This window comes from Apteryx rowi, unplaced genomic scaffold (genome assembly GCF_003343035.1).
Source record: "Apteryx rowi isolate R43461 unplaced genomic scaffold, aptRow1 scaffold_88, whole genome shotgun sequence".
NCBI lineage: Eukaryota > Metazoa > Chordata > Aves > Apterygiformes > Apterygidae > Apteryx > Apteryx rowi.
Genome location: NW_020451182.1, coordinates 401,397 through 427,835, shown reverse-complemented (window position 1 = coordinate 427,835; position 26,439 = coordinate 401,397). Strand labels below are relative to the sequence as shown.

The 26,439-nt window shown below is 45.5% G+C and overlaps 2 protein-coding genes across 5 annotated transcripts in view; both read left to right on the top strand.

The window, feature by feature from the left end:
* The window catches only part of LIN52 (lin-52 DREAM MuvB core complex component), an 83,082-nt gene extending 67,793 nt beyond the window's left edge, over window positions 1–15,289 (top strand). The window contains exons 6-7 of one of the 4 annotated variants that reach the window (XM_026090775.1): window positions 3,503–3,594; window positions 12,395–12,467. In XM_026090775.1, the coding sequence (XP_025946560.1) occupies window positions 3,503–3,561 (59 nt within the window). In that variant the 3' untranslated portion in view covers window positions 3,562–3,594; window positions 12,395–12,467. Of the gene's footprint in view, window positions 1–3,502; window positions 3,765–12,394 lie in introns of those variants that run through there. The other 3 variants (XR_003257685.1, XM_026090773.1, XM_026090774.1) reach the window with 3 other exon arrangements.
* Window positions 15,290–26,364: 11,075 nt separating this feature from the next.
* VSX2 (visual system homeobox 2) overlaps window positions 26,365–26,439 on the top strand; it is a 26,943-nt gene continuing 26,868 nt past the window's right edge. The window contains exon 1 of the mRNA XM_026090830.1: window positions 26,365–26,436. Coding sequence (XP_025946615.1) covers window positions 26,365–26,436 — 72 coding nt within the window. The remainder of the gene's footprint in view (window positions 26,437–26,439) is intronic.

Below are 26,439 nucleotides of genomic sequence, written 5' to 3'. Positions count from 1 at the left end.
TTCATATATTTTGATTTCTCTCTGAATACTGGGAGTAAAACACACCTTATGTTCGTTGAGCCAGGCCTACCTTGTTTATGAGTCTACCTGCTTATGGTGTGATGAAGATATATGTAGATGGAAAATGGAGTTTCAACGGGTATTAATTACTACCAATAAAAATGAGTCATGTTGCATTAATTTTCATGTGAAATTAACACAGCACAAATCCTACAGAGCCGTGTTTGGAGGAAGAGAGAGGTTCCCTGCCAGGGCTGGGAAGGGAGCAGGTTTCCTACCAACTTCCAAATGTTACCAGCGCGCAGCACATCATAAACTGTTCCCGGCTATGCCGGGGGGCTGGATCCTGCACAATGTGCACTAAATCCCCGCATTTTCACACCAGACACCAGCTTTCTTTTAAAGCACACAAACCACAGTACCCTTCTGAGCCACAGGTGAGATGGGCTGAGGAAAATGCAACTCACCAGAAAAGTATTGTGCATAATATTAAAGTGAAAGGTTTTGATTATGCGTGGAAAGTCCATTTTTTATGTAGCCAGATTATCACCCGGTGCACTGGATTTACACTGCATTAGTGATCATCAAGATTAGAGCAGAATCCCCAGATAACAAATGGGAACACAAGACGTCAATTTATGGCATAATAGCAATAGTAATATAGCAATAATCATATTCAACCAAAGAAGGGTGTGGTGAAGGGTGAGTCAGATCCCTCTGCTCTGAAGAGAGAAGCTGCCTGCATGTGAGTGGCTTTGACTGGAAAAATCACTCCCTCGTGTCCAGAAGGATGATTTTATACTTCATTCTTGACAGAAGGGAAAAGCAACAGCCCAGCACAGGTTTGGAGGAGCTGGTGCATGCAACAACCGGCAACCGGAGGGTCGAGTTAGGAGATGCAGGCTGCCCCCTTGGCTCTGCCAGGTGTCTGTGCAGGTCACAAAAGCACCCTGGATCTCTAAAGAGAAGGTACACGTTAAGGTGCATGTTAAGGAAGGTACATTTCAGTGCCCGCAGCTGCTTGGACCCCGAGCCCTGAGGAGAGGGCTAGACTCTCCTGGTAGGACAGCTGCTTTTTGGGAAATCAGGAACCACAACAGCATCCTCATTTCCCTCAATTTATGAGTTTTTCCTTCCAGGTCCCCCTCTTCATCGCTAGGTGTCTTCCTCTGGCTGCTGCACTGGCCCCTCTCTGTGGGACCTGTCACCACGTTTCCAAGGACCAGCCCGGAGAGGGAGTGCTGAGCACTGGCCCGGAGGCCACAGCAGGAGTCGCATGCTGGGGGCCCAGCAGGGCTTTCCTGCAGCTCACTGCTTATTCACAGGAATGCTGCAGGCGCACATTGATTTCACCAGCTCATTCCCATTGAGAGCTGGAACACTCAAGTGACTTGCATCAGGGTTGACTAAGCATTTCTATTATCAGCTCCCTTTTTAATCACTCATAACGCTTTCAGTCTGGGAATGTGAAGGTCTCCAGATGTGATCTCCATCCAAGGAAGCAGTGTATGCTTTCATTTTGCTTCATTTGAGCAAAAATGGCTYAGACATTTATGAGGATAAGTGCCCAAGCCACAGAATCCTTATCCCATTATAAAACAAAATTCTATCTTTGTAGAAATGAGAAAAACAGGGAAGCAGGCAGCAGAAATTTGTTAGGGCTAGACTGATGGAGCAGCTTTCAATGATCCACTGAAAATCAATTGTGACAGGGCTGAGTTGTTACAGGTTGAAAAACTGTGCTTTGAGAGGCACTGCTATTGCTGGTGGTGTGGGACTGCTGCTAATGGCTCCAGATCTCACGGATGATGGCACTCCATGACGGGCAAGGGTGCACGGTGCTGTATGACCAACCAGTGCCTTGCTCAGGAAGCCAAGGGGCTGGCTGAGGCTGCACATAACCAGCTGGTAGCAGGTAAAACCAGATGCCTGCAGCTGCACCCCTAGAGCCCTGTGGCTGTTGGGGTAGGTCCTTTGTGAGGCCTGAGGTTCAGCTCACATGGCAGCGAGGAGGAGGGAGGTCACATGGGCAGCTCCAGAGTAGATCAGAGGAATCCAGCAGCTGTTTTGGTACGAGACAGAAAAAGGAAAGGTATTTTATATCCCTGACAGTGTTTGAACTGCACTGGTCACTCCAGCTGTATCAGACTCTGCTGTGCTACAGGTCGTGCCCCAGCTGCGAAAACGCTCTTCTCCTTCTTGGTGCTTCCCAAACAGACACAGAGGAAGCTGGGTAAGCGATGAGGCCATGCCCTTTTCTTAATTAAAAAAAAATGGTAAAAGCTATGACTATTTCATTAACTGGTTGGTGCAATGACTTAGAAACAAGAGTAGAGAATTTCCTGACAACCCGTAAGTCATTCTGTCTGTATATAATGCCGGGTAATTGTCAGAAAGGTGCGCCATACCGCAGTCAGTTTGCACCTCCGTAGAAGCCCTGGCTCGGACTGTGCAATACTGTAACATTCAGACCCACCATGTTTTGGTTTGGTCATTCCTGTTACCTTGATGCGCTGCCCTGGCAAGAAGCAAAAGTGGTTTTAGTGGGGGGGGCACTGCTCTTCTAAATGGTCAGTCCTACGAAAGCCATGGGCTTGTCTGGACTAGACAGTTAATTTGAGTGAGGTAGAGTGTGAGCAATTCCTGACTCTCTGTGGACACTTACCCAAAGATTATAAAAATGAAGTGCTCAGGCTAGAAAGTATCCATAAGACACCTCTTGGTTCTCCTACGCCTTTTCATTACGTTGCAAACCACAGTCATATATCTGTGGTGGTGCAGTCTCTCCCTGTTCACATGTGAAGCTCTACTTCAGTGATAACTGTGTAACCTCACTGAAAACAAGGGCCAGCCCCTCTATGCCGAGGGTAACAGGGACTCATACTAGTCTCCTGTGGACTGACTGTCTTAGCCTACTGCTGTCCCTAGGCCCCATACCAAGGTGCAGAGCAACCCTTCAACATCAGGCCCTAAAAAAGCAGCCAGTGAACAATTAGAGGCTCACAAATCTCATAACTATTCAGTGTCATGTGGTTGCACCTGGTGAACAACATATGACAGATTTCTTATGCTGATGGCACTAAGGATATGTGTGCACATGTGCATGTGCAAGGCTACTTAGAAGGGTGCAGCCGGATGGAAGCACGCTCTGCCAGGAACACGTAACTGTGTCAGCATGGTGGCATGCCTGAGCTCAGGAGCCTCGAGCAGGGACCAAAATATTAGGCCTGGAGTGGAGATACTCTAGCACAGCTCCACTGCTGGGACAGAGCTGGCAAGCACCGGGCCAGCTCAGCAGGCAGAGCAAACTTGCATCTGTCCACGCCTGTCTGTGTAGACATGCACTTAATAACTATTACTGCTTTCCAGAGCAAGTTTCTAGGCTTCATTATATTTTTACTTGTCTTGCAGGGAATACAGCAGGAGCTCTGATAAATGAAGAAAAAGTGTTGCTCGCTTTTCAGAGGATTTATGTGACAGTCTCTCTTTCTCTCTCTCTCAGCCCAAGAAAGTCCTTCATGCCTTTCTACGCTGCTGGTATCCCTGGGAAGCAGCAGATAACTTGCTCTGAACTCGGGACCAGCGGGCAGCATGGTGAGCGCAGCACTGCTTTCACAGCAATTTCATCAGCAATGGGTCAGTGCCATACGCAAAGCCGCTTACAAACAGGCTCCAGCCAAACTCAGGCAGCTAACACCCCAAACCCAAAAGAGCCGGAACAGCAACAGGGAATGGCCGTGGTTGGTGCTGCATCACCCTCACAGGTTGTAGGAAGCAAATGCTGTAAATGATTTTAGTGGACAGCCAGACATTTTGTGGAGGGAGAGGTGGAGGGGGGAGCGGACAGCAGTGAGAGAAAGGATGAACCCAGCATTAGGCTGGAGTAGCCCCCAAGGGCACACTGTCATATTGGACCAAAGCTCCCTTTTCCTTCACCCTGCATTTCTTCTCAGGATGCCCTAACTTTAAGACCCCTCAAAGGGAAGAGGGAACCAAGGTGTCATGGCCCCTTCTTTGTTTTTAATTATTCCCCATTTTAATCTTGATTTGCATGTCGATCTCTCAGAACTGGGCCAGGGACTCCACAAAGCCCTCGTCAGCAACTCCCCCAATAATAAACAGGAAAAGGCTTAAGGGGCAAATCACTTGCATGTTAATGAGACTGTTTGCTGGAGTCAAGAGAGAAAACAGCAAACAAACAAATGGACTGAATTCCAGCGGCAGCTGTTTGCTCCTTAATCTCGGCTCGTCAGAGCTGCCCTTTGATGGGACACAATCTACACAAACGATTGTGCTAAATCTTCTAATCTACGTCCTCATTATTACATCCCTTCTTACGCATGTAAATCAGGGACAAACTCATTTTAATATGCAGATAGATTATGGAAGGGAAGGGGAGGGGATTGGAGGGGAAAGGAGCTGCTGATGGTGTCTGTAGCTGTGTGTTTGAGGGGGTGTTAATGAGGGGACCTGGCTGTGGAGAGCCCCTGGGAGTGAGGAGGGGGACCTACGGTCAGGGGACAAAGAGGGGCTATAGAGGGGCGAGGACACTGGCGCTGGTGCTGAGGCACTGGAGGAGCCCTGGAAATGGGGTGCCTTGGCAGGGCTGGTGTGACGGGGCAGAGAGCTTGACTTCCCTGATGAGTTGTGGTCAGGAGGAGATGTGCAGGCATGGTTAGCTGGTGGGCTGAAGACCAGACCAACCAACTTTACCCAGGCTGGAGTAACAGACTACATCTCCAACTGTGGAGTCTAAGGATGGAGCTTGCTGCTTTTCAGACGAATGTCGCTAGAGCCATGGTCATGATTTTTAATAACATTCTAAGCAGTTGCTTTGATAACAAGCATGACTATGGGAAAAAGAGCTCTCCTGCATTTCCCTGACTCTGACATCTCCTGATCCAGCTGCCACATGCAACCTGCTCCTTGCCCCACTAACACTTGCCTTCCGCAGGAACAACTTGGGAGAGCATAAGGTCATTCAGCATCAACCTTATTTACCTGAGCCACCTCCTCCTCCTCTTCTCCAGGAGGGGCAGCCTTAAACAGCAAGGTAAAATAGGAAAAATATTTAAAAAGCCCAACCTGGTTAGGTAACAAATTCTCCATTGACCTCACAGCTGTGAAGAAATCATACAGGAGACAAGCAGTAGGTTAGAGCACAAAAGGTGAGTATAAAAGAATGGCAGAGGCATGTAGGAGCATAATCAAAAAGGCCAAGCATAAAATAAGACTGCAAGTAGGAGGATAATCAAAGGGAACAAGAAATGATTCTATAAATTCATTAGTAGCAAGAGGAAGACTAAGAAAAATATTTGTTCTCTACTCAACTGGGAGAGAAAATTATTGATAGGTGATAATAGAGAAAGTAGTAACAGTGATAAAGGGGTAAGATCTTGGCATAGAACAGGGAAAGAATATGGCAGAGATCATATTGTTGAGTTAGATGCATTCAGATTTACTGGGTGTGATGAGCTTCATTGTAACTACTTACAGTTTTGGCTAAGCAGTCTCAGAATCAGTAGTGACTCTTTCAAAAGCTGTAAAAATGGTTGAGTACAGAAAAAAATGGAATAGGACAAAACAAATGTTCATTTTTAAAAAGTGAAGGAAAAGGTGCTGAGTAATTATGGACCAATCAGCTTAATTCCTGTTCTCACAAAAACTCTGGAATAAATATAACCAATTTATTTGCAAAGACCAAAGAGAAAATAAGACAGTCAATTGGACTCAGTGTGGATTTGTCAAGGATAAATCCTTTTCAGTCCCTCTGATTTCCTATGTCAGGGCAACAGGTCTTGTAGGTAAGAAAGGAGCAGGTGGTGTTGTGTACCTTGACTTCAGTAGGCCATTTAGATTTAGATATCAAAAGATATCCTCATAAGTAAAGTAGGGAAACATAATTTAGCGGAAACTACTGTAAGGAAGATACAAAATTAGTTGGAAAATTGTGCTCAGAGAATAGCCCTCAGTGGTTCACTATTAAAATAAAGGATGTATTGAGCAGAGCTCTATAAAGATCTATTCTGGATCTGGTTCTGTTCAGTGATTTAATTAACAGCATGGATGACAGAATAGAGAATGGGCACATTAGGAAGATACAAACCTGGAAGGCACTTTAAGTACACTGGAGGACAGGCTCAGCATTCAAAATGATTTTGGCAAATTGGGAAAGTGGTTGAAAAAACATAGATGAAAGTCAATAAGAAACCATGCAAAGAATGTCAGTGATGCAGAAAAAATGAAATGCATAAACAGGGGTTGGGAAACAACTTGTTAGGCAGCAGTTCTCCCAAAAAGGAGCTAGAGGTTAGAATGGATTACAAGCCAACCCAAAAATATTATGCTCTTGCAAAAAAAGCAAGTCTCCTACTGTGAGGAATAAATAATACATGTCAAGACCTCTGCTAATAATCTTTATCTCTAATTAACATTGATGAGACTTTAGTTGGTGTTTTGAGCCCAGTTTTGACATTGACCTTCAGGAAAAATGTGGACCCATGGAAAATGTCTGAAAGAGACCCATGAGAATGATCATAGATCTAGGAGACACGTCCTGCAAGGAAAGACTGAAAAAGCTGGTGTTGTGTAACTTGAAGAGGGAAGACCGAGAGAGGACAAGAGACCAAAACTTTCAAAACTGTTAAAGGGAGAGTGAAAAATCTGTCCTCCATGCTCATGGTAGGTAGGTAAGTCCATACAAAATTTAGGAAGAAAGATCTGGGTTAGACATTATGAGGAAAATTAATGAAAAGGAGAGAGAGAGAGCAGAGGGGAGACATGGGAAGAGATTGCTTAGGAACTTGTGTCTGTGAAGAATGAGACAGGTATGGCCGATCACAGCATGTGGCAGAGAGGAGGAACAGACAGCCTCTGTGAGTCCCTTCCAGTCCTACTTTCCTCCAGGAGTCTGTCTCCTCATTTCTGCCAGCCGCTGTCTAACCTCCAGCAATACTGGAGACGGAAGTACACAGAGATGGATGAGGCATAAGGAGGTGCCAGTAGTTCATTGAACACATCACAACTTTCCTCATTAACACCCCAGCATACATTTACTGACCAGGAATAGTGACAAAACAGAGACCTAGGAGACAAGTGAATCCTTCAGATGAACAAAGTGATGGCCCATACCATCTTTGGGGGTCTCTTTAAAAGAAAAGGGCAGACACATGCCATCCAGATCACTGCAGTGCCAGCCCATGACTAGCTAAATGTTGCTGCTAGAGCTAAAACAGCGGCATGAGCACTCATCCTACCTACCACCACGAGATAACTGACCTGACCACTGATACTTCTGCTCCCTGTGAGGAAGTCTAAATCAGGCAAAGACTTGAAGACTTGCTATGGATTATATAGGTATATTAATAAAGGTTTTTTTCCGCAGCACCTGCTTGGGGAAATCTTGGGAGGCTGGAAAGGTAACAGGCTGGACTGAGTACCCACCTCAAGCAATACATTTTCAAGTAAAAGTTGGAAATTTTATCTAATAATGCTAAAAAGCTCAGTGGCACCTGAAAGGGCACATGAAGAAAGATTGGAGAGGGAGAAAATTATTAAGACTACATGTGGGTAGGAAACAATCCCATATTTTGAATCCAGGACTCCTGGCAGCCCCCCAAAAGACAAGTGCCATATGACCAAATAAGACATTGGAAAAAAGACAGAAATGATTATGAGCTCAGCCATAGCCTCAGTAACCTCTGCCAAAATCTTGACCAATCTCAGTGCCACATAGCAGCTGCTCAAGGCTGTCCTGCCAATAAGATCTGCTGCACTGCATTTATATGTGATGTTTCACAAGGCAAAGGCAGGTTTCCATAGGATAGCTATGAGTTCCCGGGCTTGATGGCTGCCACTTCGATGCGTGCCATCTGGGTCAAGTGTTGCCCAACTACCTACCTAGACAGACCCGTTTTTCTTTCAAACCTTTTTGGTTTGATTACATATGTCTAACCGAATGCCCAGTGTTGGCCTGACTGGTATGTATCTGGAAATAGAACATGACCATATGTAATTGGGAAAAAAGGAGAAGGAAAGAGAGGAAAAATTGTAACTGAAAGAAAGAAATTAAAGAAGGAAAATTAATATGATTACCAGAAATGGATTTAGTTAGATTTTAAAGGCAGCATCATAAACAAAACATCATGTTTTTAGCATTTATTTGTCCCTTTCTCTCTATTCCCAGCTTCTTTCAGTCTTGATGTTTGTCCTCTGTCATCTTCYTTCTTTGGCCCTCTGCATTCCCTTTTTCACACACCCTTACCACTCTCTCAAGAGCACAAAGCCTTTCATACTTTCTTCTGGGATGAGAGATGGATCACAAGAAGGATTGTAGAATAGGGTCCCTTGGCCAGGTGGGCTTTGGGCTTAAATTTGCTATATTTGAGATTAAAGGTGAACCCATTCCCAGGCTCCATCTTGCTTCAGACTGCTGTTAGCAGCTCACTCTTGTATCCTAGTGTTGGTGCTGACTCTCACTTTGTGTTGTCTGCCAAGCCAGGATACTAGCTCAGATCTTCAAAGCTCTCTCAAAGTCAGTTACGTCTGAGTCTGCATTTTCATCACGACCCACCTGCTCCTTTGGGAAAACTCAGTTGACTAAGTCCATGATGAAGTGAGTGAAACTGGAGATGAAATGGAGATAAATGTCAAGGAGGTTTGGCTACTGAATAAGTTTACAGAGGAAATACACTACTCCAAACTGGATATATTTAGGACACACAGCAGTGCTCCCTTTCTTAAGAAGCTTTTCCACTGTAACAGAAAAGAGGGTTTAATGTTATAACATATAATTAAAAATAAAAAATACAATAGTCCCTTATTGACAGGCTAGTGGGTACATGGAATTAGCAGCAGGCAAAATGGTTTAATGGTCACAAGGAAAAAATGGCATGAGACCCTAAGATATGCAGCAGCCCCCAGTATGTCTAAGGAAGAGCCATTTCAAGAAAGACACAGAGTGGACAAAGGATTGCAGGAAAACATGTCAGGGAGGCTGGCAAGGGGCTGAGGAGGGGGGACAAGAGGTGGTACACAGTGTAGGCATTTGCCTCGGCGCAGATGCCTTCAGCAGGACCTGTCAGAGTGGGGGATGGAGGTATCAGCAGCATGGCACTGCTCCTGTAACTGCCATCACACTGGTGGTCACCACCAGGAGAAGGACAAGCCTGCAAGAGGGAAAATGTCCGATCTTCTGTTAAATATCCCCCATGAGAGAGCTCCCAAAGTCATACCTGTTCCTCCAGGGAAATGTCTACAGCCTAATGTCAGCCTCTCACACTGCTTACTTTTATCCCACACACTTGTGATAACCATCTCACTTAGTGACTACCACTCATGCTCCTAGTGCTAGCCCAAATCTTTAGTCTTCTTCATCAGATTTTTTATCTTTTGATAGCTGAGGGATTATATTCCCCTCCCCTTAGTTACTGCTTAAGCAAGTCAGGCATATCCATGAATGGCTCACAGACCAGTCCTGCAAACTCCCAGTCATTTTCTTTCCTCTTCTATATGATCCATGCTTTTTGTCATATTTTCTTAATAAATAAATATGCAAAGCTGCACAGAAAATTTCAGTCTTAACCCAGCCATACACCAGTATTGTATTAATTGGCTGCTCCACAGTGTCATGTTTCTGAGTGTGGAGCTGTATCAACCCTGTTTAGAGCTGTGTTGTATTGGAAATACACATTGTTATTGCTCCAAATTGCATTATTTTCAGCCATTCTGATTGTCCAGCTGCCTGTCTCTCAGATGTATTTTTGGCTCTGGGATTTTTTTCCCTACTCTAGTTTGCTGAGTTTGCTCTGATTTATGTTCCCTTCTCTGCAAGATTCTGGTTCTCTCCTCCCTGATGGGCAAAACCTTTCCCAACTCAGTATTATCTGTAAGTGACATTAATATGCAGCTTGATCTCCTTTCTCGATCATTTCTGAAGATATTAAGAAGGGCAGATTTAAACAGCACTCTCTGGAGAACTTCTGTCCTGGTCTGACAGTTGCACTCAGAACCTATTATTTACAGTTGTCTGGCTGCAGTCTCATTTTCATTGATAACTTCTATCTAAAAATTCAGAATAATTTTTGCTGGGGTGATTTCATGTTTTGCTAATTAGAACCTCAAGAACAGACTTGGAAGGGGAATTTACTATAAAAACAATAAAATAACTAACAAAATGAAACACAGAACACTGGGCAAGAAGATCACTCAAGCCAGTTTCATTTCATTTGGATTGTGTCCTCTGCAATCCAGCCTGAATTTATTTTGACAGACAGTCTTGTAAGCAGTTTTCCTACAAGTTGAAGGCATTTGTGGTGTTCCCTTCCCCTAACAGTTCCATCATGCTAAGACAATTCAAGTATGCCCAGCAAAATTCCTTCTTTTGGGAGAGTGATGGAAATAAGTTTTTTGCCATAGCAATTGAGTCTAGTATTCTTTCCCCCTTTTTGAAGATAAATGCATCTATCATACTTCTTTCTATAGCATGTACCTCTGTGACACCAACATGTAGCAGAAAAATAATACAACCACAGCCTGAAATAAGAACTTCTTTTTAATACTCACCATCACTCTGGGGCAGAGGAATATACATTTGTGTGTGTGCAGTTCCCGTGCCGTTTCTGCAAAAGCAGAACAATACCTTGTCTCTCTTAGAGTGGGATCCTTCTTACTTAACTTTAGATGTCTACATCTGAGCTAGTCATGGGCTCCTTTTATAGTCAATACCAATCTCATCAATAAAACCAATGGAGAGGGGATTCCTTTAACCCAGTGTAGGCAACTATTTCAGGACAAGATGATGTCCCCTTGGCTCCATTGACCCTATTGACTAGATCTAACTAGAAAGGGAATTTTCTTGCATGAAGACCCCTATGTTTTAGGCATTCATGCTGGGTCTGATGATTCCCACTGATGTATTCTGTTCTCTCTCTAGACATTATTTGACTCTTGACTCCAGATGCACATCTGCTCGTGCTGATAATTCCCATATAGATGACAATAAATAGGAATTTTTGGATGTTTTTCCCTATTCCTGCTGATAAAATATTTTAGTCCAGATCATCTGTGGTGCTCAGCTATTACCTTTGATCATGAAGGTTATCAATCCAGTCTACAAACTAAGTTTGTCCCCTGTAGCATGAATTCAGGTTTGAGGACAAGCAAGGAGGATTTTGACCATGTCTATCAAAGAGTACAGAGGCATTTTTTAAGAGTAAGAAGTAGCCCACAGGATTAAGATTAGGCCTGCACAGTGCACTAGACCTGGCACCTGGCTGGTGTTCATCTGCTGGCTGGAATCAGAGGCAGAGAGAGCTGTTGGCCCCCCGGCTGGCACAGTTGCACGAGGCTTCTCCGCCAGGGCCCAGGCAGTTCCCGAGGCTGCGGACTGCATCCTGCCCCGCTGTTCACTCCTGCTCCCGTGCCACTGTCCCCTGTCCTCTCCTCTGGGCCAGCGCGGTGCTGTGGGGTCGCACTGTAAATCAGGGCAGTGGAATGATCTGGGCTAGAAATAACCTTTTTCGCGTGGGGGGGAAGGGGTGTCTTCAGCAGCTGATTCACCCACTGTCTTCACCCTGGAGAGACACAGTGTTCGATACAGCTTGGGCCCTTGGGTCAAGAGGGAGGATTCGGTCTTGATGCCCTCTTATATGCATGTTAATATCCAGCACACAACATCCAAATATCCAGAGCATCTCCCCTCACACCTGAGTCCTCCCAGGGAGCAAAGGCAGCTCTTGGAGACTCCTCATTAGGTCACTGGCCTCGGGAGCCGAGCGCTCCCTTCCCCCTGCCATACACAACTGTTCCTCATTTACATAAATTATCTGTATTCAATTATCTGTCCAGATGTCCGAATTGTGCCACCAATGATCTGTGAATGAATTAAAAATGGAATATAATTTAATAATAACTGATTAGAAGGAGATTAGTTGTTATATAAAAAGGAAAAACCAAAAGATAGCTAGTTGCCCTTAATCTGAGCCAATCCACAGTAATTATAGAAATAGTCTTGCTTGGTCCCTTTCCCCATTTCTCTTCTTCTCCCCTGTTTTCTCTCTGTCTCCTTTTCCTTTTTCTGTCTGTCCTTTCTTTCCTCACTCTCTCTCTCCCTTCTCTTCTTCTTTTTTACGTTGTCTCTGTCCCTCCTGTATCTTCTCTCCACTTTCTCTTCCTGATTATACATACCTATGTCAACAGAGTTAAAGCCCCTCCAGCTGCTGATACACCCATGTAACTGTGGATGTTCTGGCAGGGTCCAACCAATAAGAGCTTTTGGCTGCGTTAATGTCTGTCTTTCAAGCCATTTAATGATGTCGCTTTATACTCTCACTTTTCTGTTAATTAAGTTTGGAATCTGCCTTTTCTCTTGGTTACTAATCCAGACTTTTTTCAGGTTTCCCTCTCGATGTCTTTTGGAGTCATGCAGAGCAGTTTCTACGTTGTACTGGATGTAATAAAATCAGAAGCAGTGCGTAGCCTCTGGCTCCTCGTCTCGCACCAGGAAGAACCGGCGGCCAGTCCCCGAGCCCCCGTGGTGACAATGTGGCATCCCTGGAAAAGTGTGCCCAGATTTTCTGGGAAACTTGTCACAGTTTTATTTTCCAGTGATCTCCTCTTCTCTCTCAAGCTTCCAGCCATAATATCCCAGAGTTGGGCTGAAAGAGGGAGCGCAGCACCTGTCTAGGTATTGGGGATAGAAAAAATTGGAGAGAAAATTACAAACCCTTGTGCTCTGTGGGGGTCTCTCCATCTCCTTTCCTGTCCTCCACCTTGTCTAACAGAGGTCCCTCCCTCCCACCCAGGTGTGACCTACCTGTATCAGCTAGGGCTCCTGGTGTGAGCCTCCATGCCTCACAGTGATTTGCAATGGCATCAAGCTGTATAAATAAAAACTGGTATTAGTTTGTTTTCTAGTCCCCCAGTAAATTAGAACAAGGGGAAAAAAAAAATCACTTGCTGATGTTCACTGCTAAGCTGGAGTAGACTGTTTATTTCAAGTAATTCCAAAACATGATTTTGAAGCTATTAGTTAACAAGAAGTCAAATTTACCCCCTAGCATGGAAATTGCTAGATATACATAATGGTGATTAAGGATATGGCTTTAGAGGAACACTCTTCTTATTTTACAGGAAAAGAGAGGCTGAAAAGTAAAATATATTCAGTATCATGGACTCATTTACCCGTACCAAGGTATAGGATATTTAAAAACTTCAATGTCTTGGCTCACTATGCAAACTATGCACACTTCCCTGCCACCCTGTTTCTCAGTTAAAAGCTCTGCTGCTCCTCTGGACATTGCCCTGAAGAGCACTGCTCATGCTGGCAGGTTGAGTTCCCCGCTTCCACATCACTGAGCCAGGGGAAATCTGCAGTACACATACTCCTCCCTCCAAAACCGGTCTGTAAACAGCTGCTAAATTTCTCCGGGACAGCTATAGAGTTTAGAAAGTCAACTGAAGTGACTCCTGTGGGCCTCCAGCCCCAATTTAAGTTCAGGCTCCCAAGCTGTTCTGGTGCGAAGATCTGGTCCGTATCACTGGGACTGGTGAGAGCAGGTTCAGGTCAGCAGCACTCGCACAGGAGCCTGAGGCTGAGATCTTGCCTTCATCGCTGGGGGGAGCTCTGAAGACCAAGAATGGCTCTGGCTCCCCAAACTTCAGGTGCAAGTGTGTTGTGTTGTGCATGGAAGTACTCTGCACACAGTATTAACCAAAAACATCTGTCTGATGTATTTAATTTAGACTTTTATTCTGTGTTCATTACCATGGCATCTGAGCATCCTATGGATGTAATTCAGTACAAAGCATTTTATATAAATAACACTTTGTATGTTATCTTCTACACCACCTAGTCAAAGAAAACAGGACATTTCCTTTGGCTGTATGTCTATCAGTTCTCTGTCTTTTTAATTATTACAGACTTCCTCAGCTTAGATTAGCTGCACCAACAATCAGCCAACATTTCACAAAACAAGGATCAAAAACATTAGCATCAAAAATAATACAACCATTTAAAACAAAAAGAAATAGATCACTATAAAATGTGGAATTTTGATTAAGCGCTCATCCATTTCTTTTCATTAGTACAAATGTAAATGTGAAGATTTACTTTGTCATTCTGGTAACATATGATCTGGCTCAATTATCTTGTTGTTATTCCTCTGTAAAATACACCCTGTCCTTCAAACATATTTGTGTAGGTTTTTTCACGTGAGCTAGTCTGTATAAGTGCTGTAAGTATGAGGTCCTTATTTATGCCCTGTTTAGTCAGTAACCCTAGGATGGAGTGTCTGTTGCAAAAGATGATGATCAAGATTTCATTTAGGTAATGTGTCCCCTTTACAAGTTTTGCTACAAAAAAAATAATACCTTGATCGTAATTTCCGTGTTGTTGCCAAATTTTGTGGTGTTACCATGCATCTTGCTTTATTCTGGTTTTCAAGAAGATCCAGCTCTTCAAATCAAGAGATCACAAGAGAATTTCAACTTTTATTAAAAAGTGTCTGCCATCACTGTTGCAAAAGAAGACTTGACAACACAAACCAAATGCATCCTAATGTTCAAAAAAGGAGCTTGATATGTTATTTAAAGCCTTTCATAATTTTCATTTTTTATGGACCTAATTCACAAACTTTGGATTCTTGGGGTTTTGCAGTAAGCACTTTTATATTTTGGTAATTAAAATGTTAGCATTCTGCAGCTAGAAGATATGTTCTGCAGACTTTGAAGGATGTTATTTACATATGATTTGTCTTTGATAGTCTTATTTTTTTTGAGTAATACTTTACTCACAAGCAGTTCCACTAGCTTCTATGAATATTTTTCAACATGATAATTTGAAAAGAGGTAGCAAATCTGCCCCTTAGGTTAATGCAAGACAAGTCATAGTTACTGAAGGTATATTAATGCTTTATATTTTGAAACAAGTGATTTATTCCATTTTCTAAATCCATTTCTGAAACCCACATGAAAGTACTATGCACCTTGGTATCTCTGTTGCGGAGATTCAAAGTTAAAGAGATTACCGAAATGTTTCCCTAATGTTAATTTTCTCAGGTTTAGATTTATGTTAGAGGATGTGTGAACTGGAAGCATAATCAAACCCTTAACACACATTACCTTCTCGTTCTCCTTTTTTTGTATTGTTTCCATCACAGTTTTGGTATGTGCTTTCCTAATGATTATTAACCTCTGGAGGAACCTGAGTTTGAAGCTGTTTTTGCTGATGGTTGTTATAGAGGTTTTCTGGGAAAGATTGTTCAATTACAATAAATCTAAGAACATATCACAATGCCCTTAGCTACGTTTAGCTTTATTTTTCAGTGTAGGTTTCATCAGGAGTCTGAAGATGAAGGGCATGACTGTGACATGAGCAGAGGGACCAGAAGCTCTGCAGCCCAGTCCTACCCTAACTTTGTAAGAGGACGGTGGTTTTTGTTAAGCCAAAACCAGTTCACTTCTGTGGTCCTCCTGGTGTGCAGGGCCATCTCCTGCTGACCACCTTGCGTGCCCTGTGGGAGAGGCAGCGTGTCCATCCTGCGCTGGTGGTATCACTCAGCCTGCTGAGGACCCTGAGGAGCAAGCACTGCTTTCCTTCCAGGGCTTTGAAGCACCCTAGTTCAATTTAAATAACGTCGGTATCATTTTAACCCATTCCCACCTAACAAACACGTCACATCCTGGCCCACTCCCTTCGCCAGGAGTCACCAGCCTTGCGGGGAGCTCCCTCCTGGTGAGGGAGAGGGAGGGTTATTTCTGAAAGTACAGACACCAGAAATGGACACAATATTAATCTATTATGGTCTCGGGATGCCAATACCATTCCCATCCTGATATTTAATGTTTTCTTGCCTATATACACCCCAATTGCACAGGTCTGATAGGGCAGATTACAACAAAAATCCGTGATCAGTTTTTATTATCTGTCACATCTCCATGCCCTCCTCAGAGCTACTCCTTCCCATGATAGCATCCCCCATCCTGTGACCTTCATTTTCTGTTCTGAGATATATGATCTTGCATTTGGCTATATTAAAATCACATATTGTTCATATGAGCAAAGCCTGCCAAGTGATCCAGATTGCTCGGTGTAACTGACCTGCTCCCATCATTATTTATCATTCCACCAATTTTTATGTCAACTAGAAATCATTATATATTTATATTTTCTTCCAATCACTACAAAGATATTACGTAGTATGGACCAAGAAATGATCTCTAGGCAACCCACCTTCAAAACTTCTCTCCTGGTGGATGATTCCACATTCCATTTTTGAAAACAACTAACCAGTCAGTTTTTAATTCATTTAATATGTGCAATTCTGATTTTATGTCAGACTAATTTTTTAACGAGAAGGTCAGGCGGTGCCAAGTGAAGGGCTAAACTGACACCTAAACACATTGCGATAAACAGCCACCTTTACCGACCGGCTTTGTAATAGCATCAAAAATGATACGGAGCCTGTTTGGCAAGAAGTGTTTTCCCTGAAACCAAAGTGATTGCAACAGCTAGCTGCCACACCAATGCTTCGCAGCGGAGCCCCGGCTGCGGGTCGCGGAGGCACCGCGCCCCGGGGAACCGGGGGTCCCTGTGCCTGGGCTCCCTCGTCGGCTGGCGCAGGAGCCGCCGCCCGTAATTAGCAGCGTTAGCGGAAGGAAAGTTGCCGGCTCTGATCTCCTGTCCCGAGGCCACGAGGTCCCCGGTGCCTCCTTCCCTTTCCACACTGCTCCATTGCACGCCGGGCGGCGAGCGGCCGGGGGAGGCTGCTCGCCGCTTTTACCAGCAGATGATTAATCGCCGCTCCGCACCGGCGGCGAAGGCTGCTAATCCGGGCGCGGCGCGCGGTGCCGGCCCGCGGCCGCCTGCGCCGCCGCGGTAGTTACTCCCCAGACAAATCTCTGCCAGCGGAGGAGCGGGGAAATCTCTGCCCATATTGCAGCGGCTGCAGCCCCCACCCGCAGGATAATTTGAGACTCAAATCCCGGCAAAGACCTGCTACAAATTGCTGCAAATTAAGCTGATTTTGCCCCGAATGAGGGATTTTCTGCTGCAGATCAGCCCTTCCCGGAGCTGATGAGGTGGGGATTAGAGAAGGGACTGAAATCAGAGGGACAGGATGGTGCGGGGGGCGGGGGGGAGCGAGCGAGGGCAGCCTAGCAGTGAAAGTTCTCGAGCATTAGCACTTATTGATTTCTACTTTGCTGACATTTTATTCTATTACCAAGTTTCCGATTAGCCTAAACTAGGATCCGTGGCGGCCAAAGCAGGGTGCAGAGCCCTGGGGGTGCAGGCGCCCACGCTTGGGCTTTCCAGCAGCCCGCTGGTGCAAAAATCTGCCGGTGGCAACCTGTGACGAGCAAATGCCACCTTCCAGGGGCTGCCCGGCTCCGGGTGCTGCCGGGGCCGGGAGCCGAGCCGGGCTTGCGGCTCCGGGAGGGTGCCAGCCCGCCCCTTTTGCTCACCAGAGGTGCGGAGGAAGGGGGCTCTTTCCAAATTACAGCTCTTTATAAACCCCTAAGTCTTTAACAGAGTATGTGATGGGAGGACCTTACTCCCTTTCCAATATCTGTGTCTGTCCGTCTCTCCATCCATTCCTCTCTCCCCTCCCGCTGGATCCTCATTTCCATCTGTTTAAASAGCAACAGCAATATATGTTGCAGGTATTTCAAATTGCACCATTAAAGATTTTATGTTATGGATGTTAAAATTAAAAAGATATATGTGCAAATAGTCAGTATGAATTTAATCAACTTGATTTAATACTAATAGGAAACAGCAAATGGAATTTATGACTCAAAAAGAAGTGATTTTTTTTTTTTAAAAATAAATACAAGTACTTTGTGCAAAACAGAAAAAAATCCCAATCTGAAGAGTTTATTAGAGTCTAATCCCCAACAACAACCGAAACCGGGGCTGCCCACTCAATAATCCTGGCTGCCATTAAAATATTAAAGATAAATCTAATCGTCTCTTTATCCAAAATAAGCGACTTTTATGTGGAGAGAAAATGTCTAACCCTTTGGGAAGAGAATTACTCCTAATGCATCAAATGGAATTCAGTCAGGATGGCAAAACTAGGTTTAAAAGCAAATGAGATGGTAATAAAGGCCAGTATAACAAATTAAAAACACTCATTTACATGAATTAAAATCCCTCCTAAAGGGTTTCTGATTAAGGAGGCCACTGGACAGTCTTGATCCTTCTTGGTCCACAGGGGCTCATGCAGCCTCTCTGGACACAGGCAGAGGCAGGACATGGTAGTGAGTGGCTGCAGGGAAGTTTTTCTCCTGACTCCCACCTCTCACAGGCAGCTTTTTACCCCCATCCCACTGGGGCCTTCTACTGCATCTCCAAAACCCTACGTAGCTTTTAGCCTACACTGTGCAGATAATTGCCACTTCCCACAGCATCTCTGCCACCAGCAGATGCCCAGGGTGTCTCTGATTCCACCCATGACCTTCATTTTGGAGGCTGAATTTTGCTGTGCTCCAGGATTTGTAACACGGCATGTCAGCACTCACACCCCAACATCACCCTGAGCTGCCAACTGGGCACACCAGGATGCCCTCCTTGGGTCCTGGAGAATTCGTACACAGGAGCCCTGCTGGGGCAGAGGCTGTGCCGGCCCCTCTGCGTGGCTCCCGGCCTCCACGAGGAGCGCACCATCACTGGCATTGGGCTCAAAGTCTCCTCTGGGTCCTGAAACCCAGCTCGCTGCAAACTGCAGGAAGGAAATGCAGCCAAGGTGGTTATGCCTAAAACAGAAACCCTAGTGGAGGGTTTGGGGCCTGTGAGTTTCTCCTCCTTTTCTGCCCTCTGAGTGGCTCAGAAGGAGTGGGACAAGGCAGAGATGAACCCCATCCCCACCAGCTGGAGCCCTTCTGCATTCCCAGGCCCTCTGCCTGGACAGAGAGAACATCCCAGCTGCACGGAGTCCCAGGCTACAGACCCTGCATGTGGGAAAGCTGCTCCCAGACAGGGCCTGTGCTCAGAGCCCTTTTTCGATCTCTGGGCATCCAAATGTGTGCCACAAAAAAAAGCATTTAAAGATTTGAGAACTGGAACCAAAAATCCCAGGTGTTGTACTGCCTTGCAGCCTTTCCGGTGGCCAAGGGAGCTGGTTTCCTGGTTGGGCTTTGGCCCCATGGAGCTGAAGAGGTACCAGTGGGGAGGAGGGCAGGAGTTCCCAAACGGGGCTAGAGACCATACAACTGCTGACCCCCCGCCGGCCACCGAGCAGGTCTGGGCACTGACCTGTGCAATCTTGTCCTCGTGATCCTGCCCTCCTGGGTGTCACGGCCAGTGCCTGCCAGCTGCGTTGCACCTTGCTAGCCCTGCGGAAACAAATTCAGGGAAACAGGAAAGCGAGTGCCTGCCTGCGGGGTGAGCACAGTGAAGGGCACAGCCAGGGTCTGACAAGCGCCAGTGCTGCCCTGCGGGAGGACTGGACCCTGGGGGGGGCATGGATGGGCGAGGGCAGCACCGCCKGTGGCAGGTGAGGAAGGATGCAGCTGGTCCAGCTGCCTCCTTGGATCATTTTGAAACTGTTTGTGTGCCATAGCTGTGGAAAGCCTGATGTCTGTAGGTGAAATGGAGAAAAAGTCACACCAGAGGTACCTCTTCCCAATGCTACAGCCACAGGCTAAACCCAGCCCACAGCACATTCCCAGACCAGGTGCCGTTTGCAATGGATTATGTGCAACCAGGCACATTTGCCAAAGCTGAGAAGACACAAAGTTCCCTCCCAACAGAGTTCATGAAAGACAACTGGTAAATACCTAAGAACAGATCTTTACCTGCTTAGATCCCTCCTTCCAGTATAAAAGACAAACTTGTCACCATAGTGAGAAAGTGAAAGGCAATGAAATTTGAACTGCCACTGTTATCAATACTGTAATATGAATAAGAGTAGTTCTCCGCAGAGCTGTAGCTTCAGGCTGCTTAGATTTCCCTGAATCATTTTATGTTCACTTTATAATTTTAAGATCATTGATGCAACTTTATGGGCAAAATAATATTTTCTTTAGTTAACGTTTAGGGTCTGGAACACAAGATAGCTGCCTCTGGGAAAAAAAGCCACTCATCCTCCCAAATTTGATCTTTAGATTACACCCTTGGTAGAAGGCTTCTGTCTTCTGAATGGCAGTGCAATAAGTGACATTCTTGGTATCTTGACTTCTTATTCCTAGCAACATAAAAATTAGGGCTCGTAAGGGCCACATAGCCATAGCAAGCCACATAGCCCTTCCTCTGGCTGCCAGCTGAGATCCACTATAGATAAACTAGTCATTTGAGATGTGTGTCTAACCTGGCCTTAATCCCCCATATGAAGGTTCTCCAAGATCTCCAGGCATCCTATCTTAACACTCACCCCTCCTTATAGTTTGAGAGTATCTCCTACTGTCCAGGTACAGCTGGAGTTTTTCCTACTGTCCTGCCATAGAGTAAGCCATTTACTTCTCACCCTATCCTCAGTAGATACCAGACAATTTTGGATGCTCTTCTCTGCTGGTTTTTTGTTTTTTTTTTTTTTTTTTTTTTTTTTTTTTTTTTTTTTTTTTTTTTTTTTTTTTCTTCTTTCCATCTTCTTCTTTACTCTCACCTCTGTCTTCTCTCTAGACTAAAGAAATCCAGTTTCTTCAATCATCCCTCTCAACTCATGCTTTCTAGACGTCTCATTATTTTTCTCTGGTTCCTCACCAATTAGTCCATGCCTGTCCTGGGGCTTGATTCCCAGAAGGGATATCGTGGGACACAGCCCAAGCCACAGACTGGCTAGAAAGTTGCTTTGGGTTCTTTCTTTTTCTTCTGTATGCTGTCCCCAGTATGGACACTAGCCTACAGACAAAGGCTGGGTCTGGTAATATTTTCCTATCTCTATATTTTTCCTAAAGCCTGCATGCCCTGGAACAAGACTGGCTCTCGCTGGATATATCCCCCTCCTCACACTTGTGCTTCCCCTTAAATATGGCAGACTATTCTGCTACATGATGATGGAAAGGAGGTTAGACAGATTCCCACCTTTCCTTTTTCTCACAAGACAAGAAAAGGGGATATTTAGTGGAGTTAAAGGACAATGCATCAGAGAAAATACTTTGGCACAGCATGCAATTTACCTGTGGTACTTAGGTCACAAAGTATCATTCAGAACTGAGCAGGACATCCTTCCCCCCAAATAAGTATTAGAATTAAAGGATTAATGAGGTGGCCAACAGTCACAGTAGATCAGGCAGATATTTATACGGCTCAGGGCCACTTGCTTTAGGGTGTCCAAGTAAAGCAGCATAGCTCGCCAATGCTACATTTTAGCTGGCTTTAAAACCATTTCTGCTGAACAGATCTTAGTACACCTGTTTACTACCAGAGTATAGATGGTGTCTGGCCACTTTGTTACTTTCCAATGAATTGATACCAGAAACACTTTAAACTGGTTGAATAAAAATAAGCTTGGCTGCTCCAGAACAGTTAGAATCATGTCTACATATTGGTCTAACTTTGTTTAAAAAAAAAAAAATCACTTTTAGTAAACTCGTTTCAAGAAGAGATAGATAGAAACATTTCTTTGTCACAGATTACACTCTTCTCTTTTACGAGATGGGAAAGAGTGGAAAGAAATTTCCCCTGGTGTTTTTTGCCCCATCCAGCACTGATGACTATCAGAGAGAGGATGTGGGATCACACCTGTTGCTGCACTTGCATGGAGAAGCCACTCTGGATTTGACAGAAGAGTTAAACTTTTTCCCCACTGGTTTACAGGTAACTAGGAGTAGCTGTTATATACAGCTAACAGAAAGCCTTGGTGTCCAGTCCTTATCCTTGAGGAGCCCAATGCAGAGAAGATGTTGCCTAATATCCTGAGCGGGGCAGAGTTGTCCCAACCTGGAAGGTCCCAGAGGACATCATGTGTTGCTCCATCCTCGTCACAGAGAAACTKCTGGGCAGAGGAATGACCATCTGTGCCTGGGGCTAAGTCCTAGCAGCTGAATGCTCCATGCTGCAGAAATGGAGCTGTTCAACCACAGCAGATAAGCAACAGGAGGAATATGGATGTGCCTGTGTCTGTAAAGATGATGAGATATAATGGAAAAAGCAAAGGGGAGCTATATGTGACAAGAAGTGAKGCAAAGTGAAATCCTAGCTCTGTTAGTGTCTGTGACCAAAGTCCCACTGGTTTCAGTAGGGTGAGGATTTTACCCAGAGTAACTCTGTCAGCACCTGCCAACTGAGAGCATTTAGCAACGGGCATGACAGATGTCATAGTATCCTCGTCATCTTGTACTTAGTATCTATAGTGGCCATTTAGAAATCAATATACTGACATGTAAAGAAAAAGATGTTCAGCAGAACACTAGAGCAGACATCAGAAGCTTCTTATATGTGTAGTTCTTTTAAAAAAAAACACACGTAAATTACATGAGCTCCATGGAGTCAAAGATTTTTTAAGCCTTGAAGGCTTAAAACCATTGCAATCTTCTAGCCTGAACTTCAACATAAAATAGGCTACAAGACTTCACTAAATAATGTCTGCATCAGGCCAATAGCTTCTGAATGAGTCATAGATCATCTCTTAAAAAGACTTTCAGCCTTGGTTTGAAGACTTTATGTGACAGAGAGAACCTACCACATTTGTAGTTACATAGCTGTAGTTTCTCTCTGTGTCTCAGCAGGTTTTATTAATACAGAGAGTGTTTGTGCTTGTCTTATTAACATTATTATGCCCTATATCCATCTACAGTGCAACACATTGCAGAAGAATAATGAAAATGCTCAGTGCCTGTGACTGAAGTGATTCACAAGTGCTTCCCAAAGTTAAACAAGAACACCACTAAAATAAAAATGCAGTATGAGAGACTTTTAGTCAAAGCATTTTTCCCCATACAGGATTTGAAAGGAAATAGGCAGGAATTGTATGGTCATTGGCAGGAGCTGCGTGATCACTTCGTTGGGAAAAATTACAGAAGAAACCGAGACAAGTGAAGCTCTACTGGAAGGACCAGAAAGTCATCGTGGAGCAGGTGGAAGAGCACAGAGAGTTCAGATCTATGGGGCTGATCAACATGAATCCACTGAATTTTGTCTAGACAAGAGGCAATTCAGCTTTGAACCAGGTGCTGAAAGAAATGACACAGAATCCGCTCCTGTAATGGAAATGGAGGAGAAGTGACACTTCTTTGCAGATGAGGGTGCAGTGAAAAAATTGCTTCTGCTGGAATTTGGGGTGTCTATGGACACAGAAAGAGGTTGAGAGAAGGTTAGAGCTAGAAGACCTAAGGCAATCCAGTATGTGTGGCCAGGATGAAGTATAGATTTTCAAACAGACATGGGAGGAGAGGAAAAGTTCATCGTCAAGGATAATGCAGTAGAACAATGGAAGAAGGCAAAGGATGAGCTAGATCARAAAAATGTGAGAAGGATCTGAGGCTGCAGAGGTGCCTCTCTCTGGGAGAGCTTCTGAGCCATTTGACTGAGGAAAGCTCAGACAGAGCCAGAGGCTCTTCTGATCAGGACAGGTTGAAAAAGTTGCTAGGGATTAATCATAGAGGTGTTGAAATATAAGTACAGTCCAGTGTCATAATCACAAAAGCTCTGGTAGCCTGAAGAGAAGCAAAGAGGAAGCGGAGAAGGCATATTAAAAAGCAGACAAGCACCAAGCTTTGCAGTGTCTCTGCCAGAGCCATAAAGAACTTGACAGAGAGAGTCAGAACTGCCTTCCCAGCTATGGAGGCATGGTCAGGAGAACAAGGAGGGACCCAGCACCCCAGAAGAAACAGGGAGATGAGGATATGCAGTATAGCTTTGGACGATACACCACTGCAAAGCCAATAAGACACCCCACGGGGCAGGTGATGAAGTGTTTGGAGCAAAGCAGTGAAAAAGCCAAGAAATTCACATAGATATCAGCAGGACCCGATATCTAGACCTCCACAGACCGGCAGTGCTCAAAGCAGCAGAGGTAACACATGCTGTTGAGTGGACCTCAACCTGGTAAACTGATGGGCTTGTTAGGTTGGGTTCTGTCAGTATTGCTTGAGCTAGCAACAGAGGGGAGATGTGAGGAAGCAGTGGCAATAGTTTGGACAGAGAGGGTACATCCATCCATGTCCATCCAAGGGAAAAGGTGTGTGAGGACCTGATGTGAGGTTTGGGTCTCTTACAGGGAACCTCCTGATTACAGTTCCTTCAGTGCCTGCTAGAAAGGATGCCAAATGCCTGATTGATTYGTCCCCACTGGTCTCTCTATCAAGAGTTTTGTAGAACTAATCTGAAGTCTAACTCATGGTCAGYGTAGAGAAGCAGTTTATGACATTCTCAACCATGACCAAATTAAATGGAAACTGAGCTACTAGTCTCAACACTTCATGAGCAGAGCACCCATCCCTGAAGGGGAAAGCAAGAGGAAGATAACCAGGACTATCCCTGTACACTTGTTTGATGAGATTACTGTTTAAAAGGCTGGAGAGAGGGAACGCAGCTGGAGAACATCTTCATTCAGCTCTTACAAACCATATACGTCATTGTGGAGGAAAGAGTTGCATTATAGTCCTTGCTGGAAACACCTGAAACAGCAAGTCACTACATGGCTCCTTTACAGCTCTGACAGGAGATGGTCTCAGGAATACTTCCATCAGGGTGGAGCTGCCCTTGCTTTATTCAGGAAAGATGTGATATTAAGCATCTGCCCTAATCCTTTGGCAGGCCAAGACTCTGAAACAGGATTCCCAAAGGATGCAAAGCATGGCCTGTGGGCTGCCTGTGGGCTACCAAGCATTTTTATCCAGTCCAAAAAACCGTGGCCATCCTGGACAGGCCCACCAATTTCTGAGACTGTTCCCAGCCCTTGGTAGGCCATCACACACCAGGCACTTGAGAGCTGGCTCTAGAGACACTGCTGAAACCAGGAGAATCTCCACTTTGGAGGAAGGCAGGAGCTGTTTGGCCTGAATGACAGAAGCCTACAAAGTTGAGAGGAAGTGGAGTGGGAGAGCTTCTTCCTCACTGACCTAAGATGAAAGATGGGGCTTCTCATGTTGATCTGGAGCTGCAGTCCCAGCCTAGCTCAGTGCCCCAATGATTAATTAGCCCCATGAACAAAACTTTAGGAGCCATACTATGGATTTTTTAACCCTACCTAGATACAAGCTGTGGTAGAGCTGTTGCCTCAGCTTGAGTGAAAAACGTTATGCCTTAGCCTCTATCTTCATTTGATGTCTTCTGGTTGGGGTACAGCTAGCAGGGATGAAGTGTATAATATCTTGACCATGGGTGGTGAAAGGTGCTCTCAGTTACTGAAGAACTGTGTGGCTCAGAAACAGTGCTCATGGGCAGGGTTTTCTAGAAGATACAGCTATTTCTCCATCCTCTGATGGCCTGAAGCTGTAATTTCACCAGGGAAAATGACTCAAAGGTGAAACTTTTCACCAAAAAATAACAAGGAGCCCTGACAGGAGATCAGCTTGCATAGTTCAGTTGTTGACACTGGAAGCAGGTTGTACTAGTAAGAGCCATGAAATGAAGAATGAGGAAATCCAAGCACACTACTAGGGTATCTCTCTGTGCAATGACATCTGTGCCCAGGGGTCATTTGAAGGAAACCCCAAAGGAAACATTTCTCCTGCTGCCCAGACTCTGCCCCTGAAAGTGATGGGCAGGTCCATTTCATCTGGGCAAAGACAGGGCCCTTGGATGGAGGCTGCCCAGGCCGGTTCCCTTTCCCTACTCTGTCACCTCCTTGGCCATGCACAAAGGGAAAATAGGAATGTTTTCCCCAACATATGTTTCCACTGCTCCTTGCTCTACACTGTTTCAAGGAACACAGCTTAACTTTAAGCCTTAGATTACCTCCATGGACTCTTATTTCCCTGCTGGCTAGGTATTCATCTCAGAATAAGATATGAGCAAGAAAGCTGGAGCCACTGGCATTTTCGTACATGGCTCTTTCACACATCTCTCCTCTGGGACCGGTGCCCCCACGCTGTGCGTGGCCAGCCTCGGAGCCGTGTTTATAAAACCACGGACCCCTCCATCCCTTCCTAAGCCCACCTTCCCCAGCTCGCCTCCAGGCAAAGTCCACTCGCCTCCGCAGGGCTCCGGCGGGGCCAGGGCCTGCCCTGCCAGGGTGCCCCTCTCCGCGCAGGGGTGGGCACAGGCCCCAGCCCGGCGGCGGGCGCCGGCCCCAGCCCGCCGAGCACCGGCCCCGCCGCTGCCGGTGCGGGCTTTTTGGCATCCCTAATCGCAGCTGGCCCCTGTGATTGGCTGCGCGGCTCTGACCCCGCTCGGGCTCCCGGCTGGGCGGATAAAAGGGGCCTGAGCCGGGGGCTCCCGAGCATTCCCGGGAGCGGGCACCAGGGACCGCCGGCCGCAGCATGACGGGCAAGGCGGGCGCGGCGCTGGCCCCCAGCCTGCCCGGCAAGCCCAAGCCCGACGGCGCGGCCGCCGCC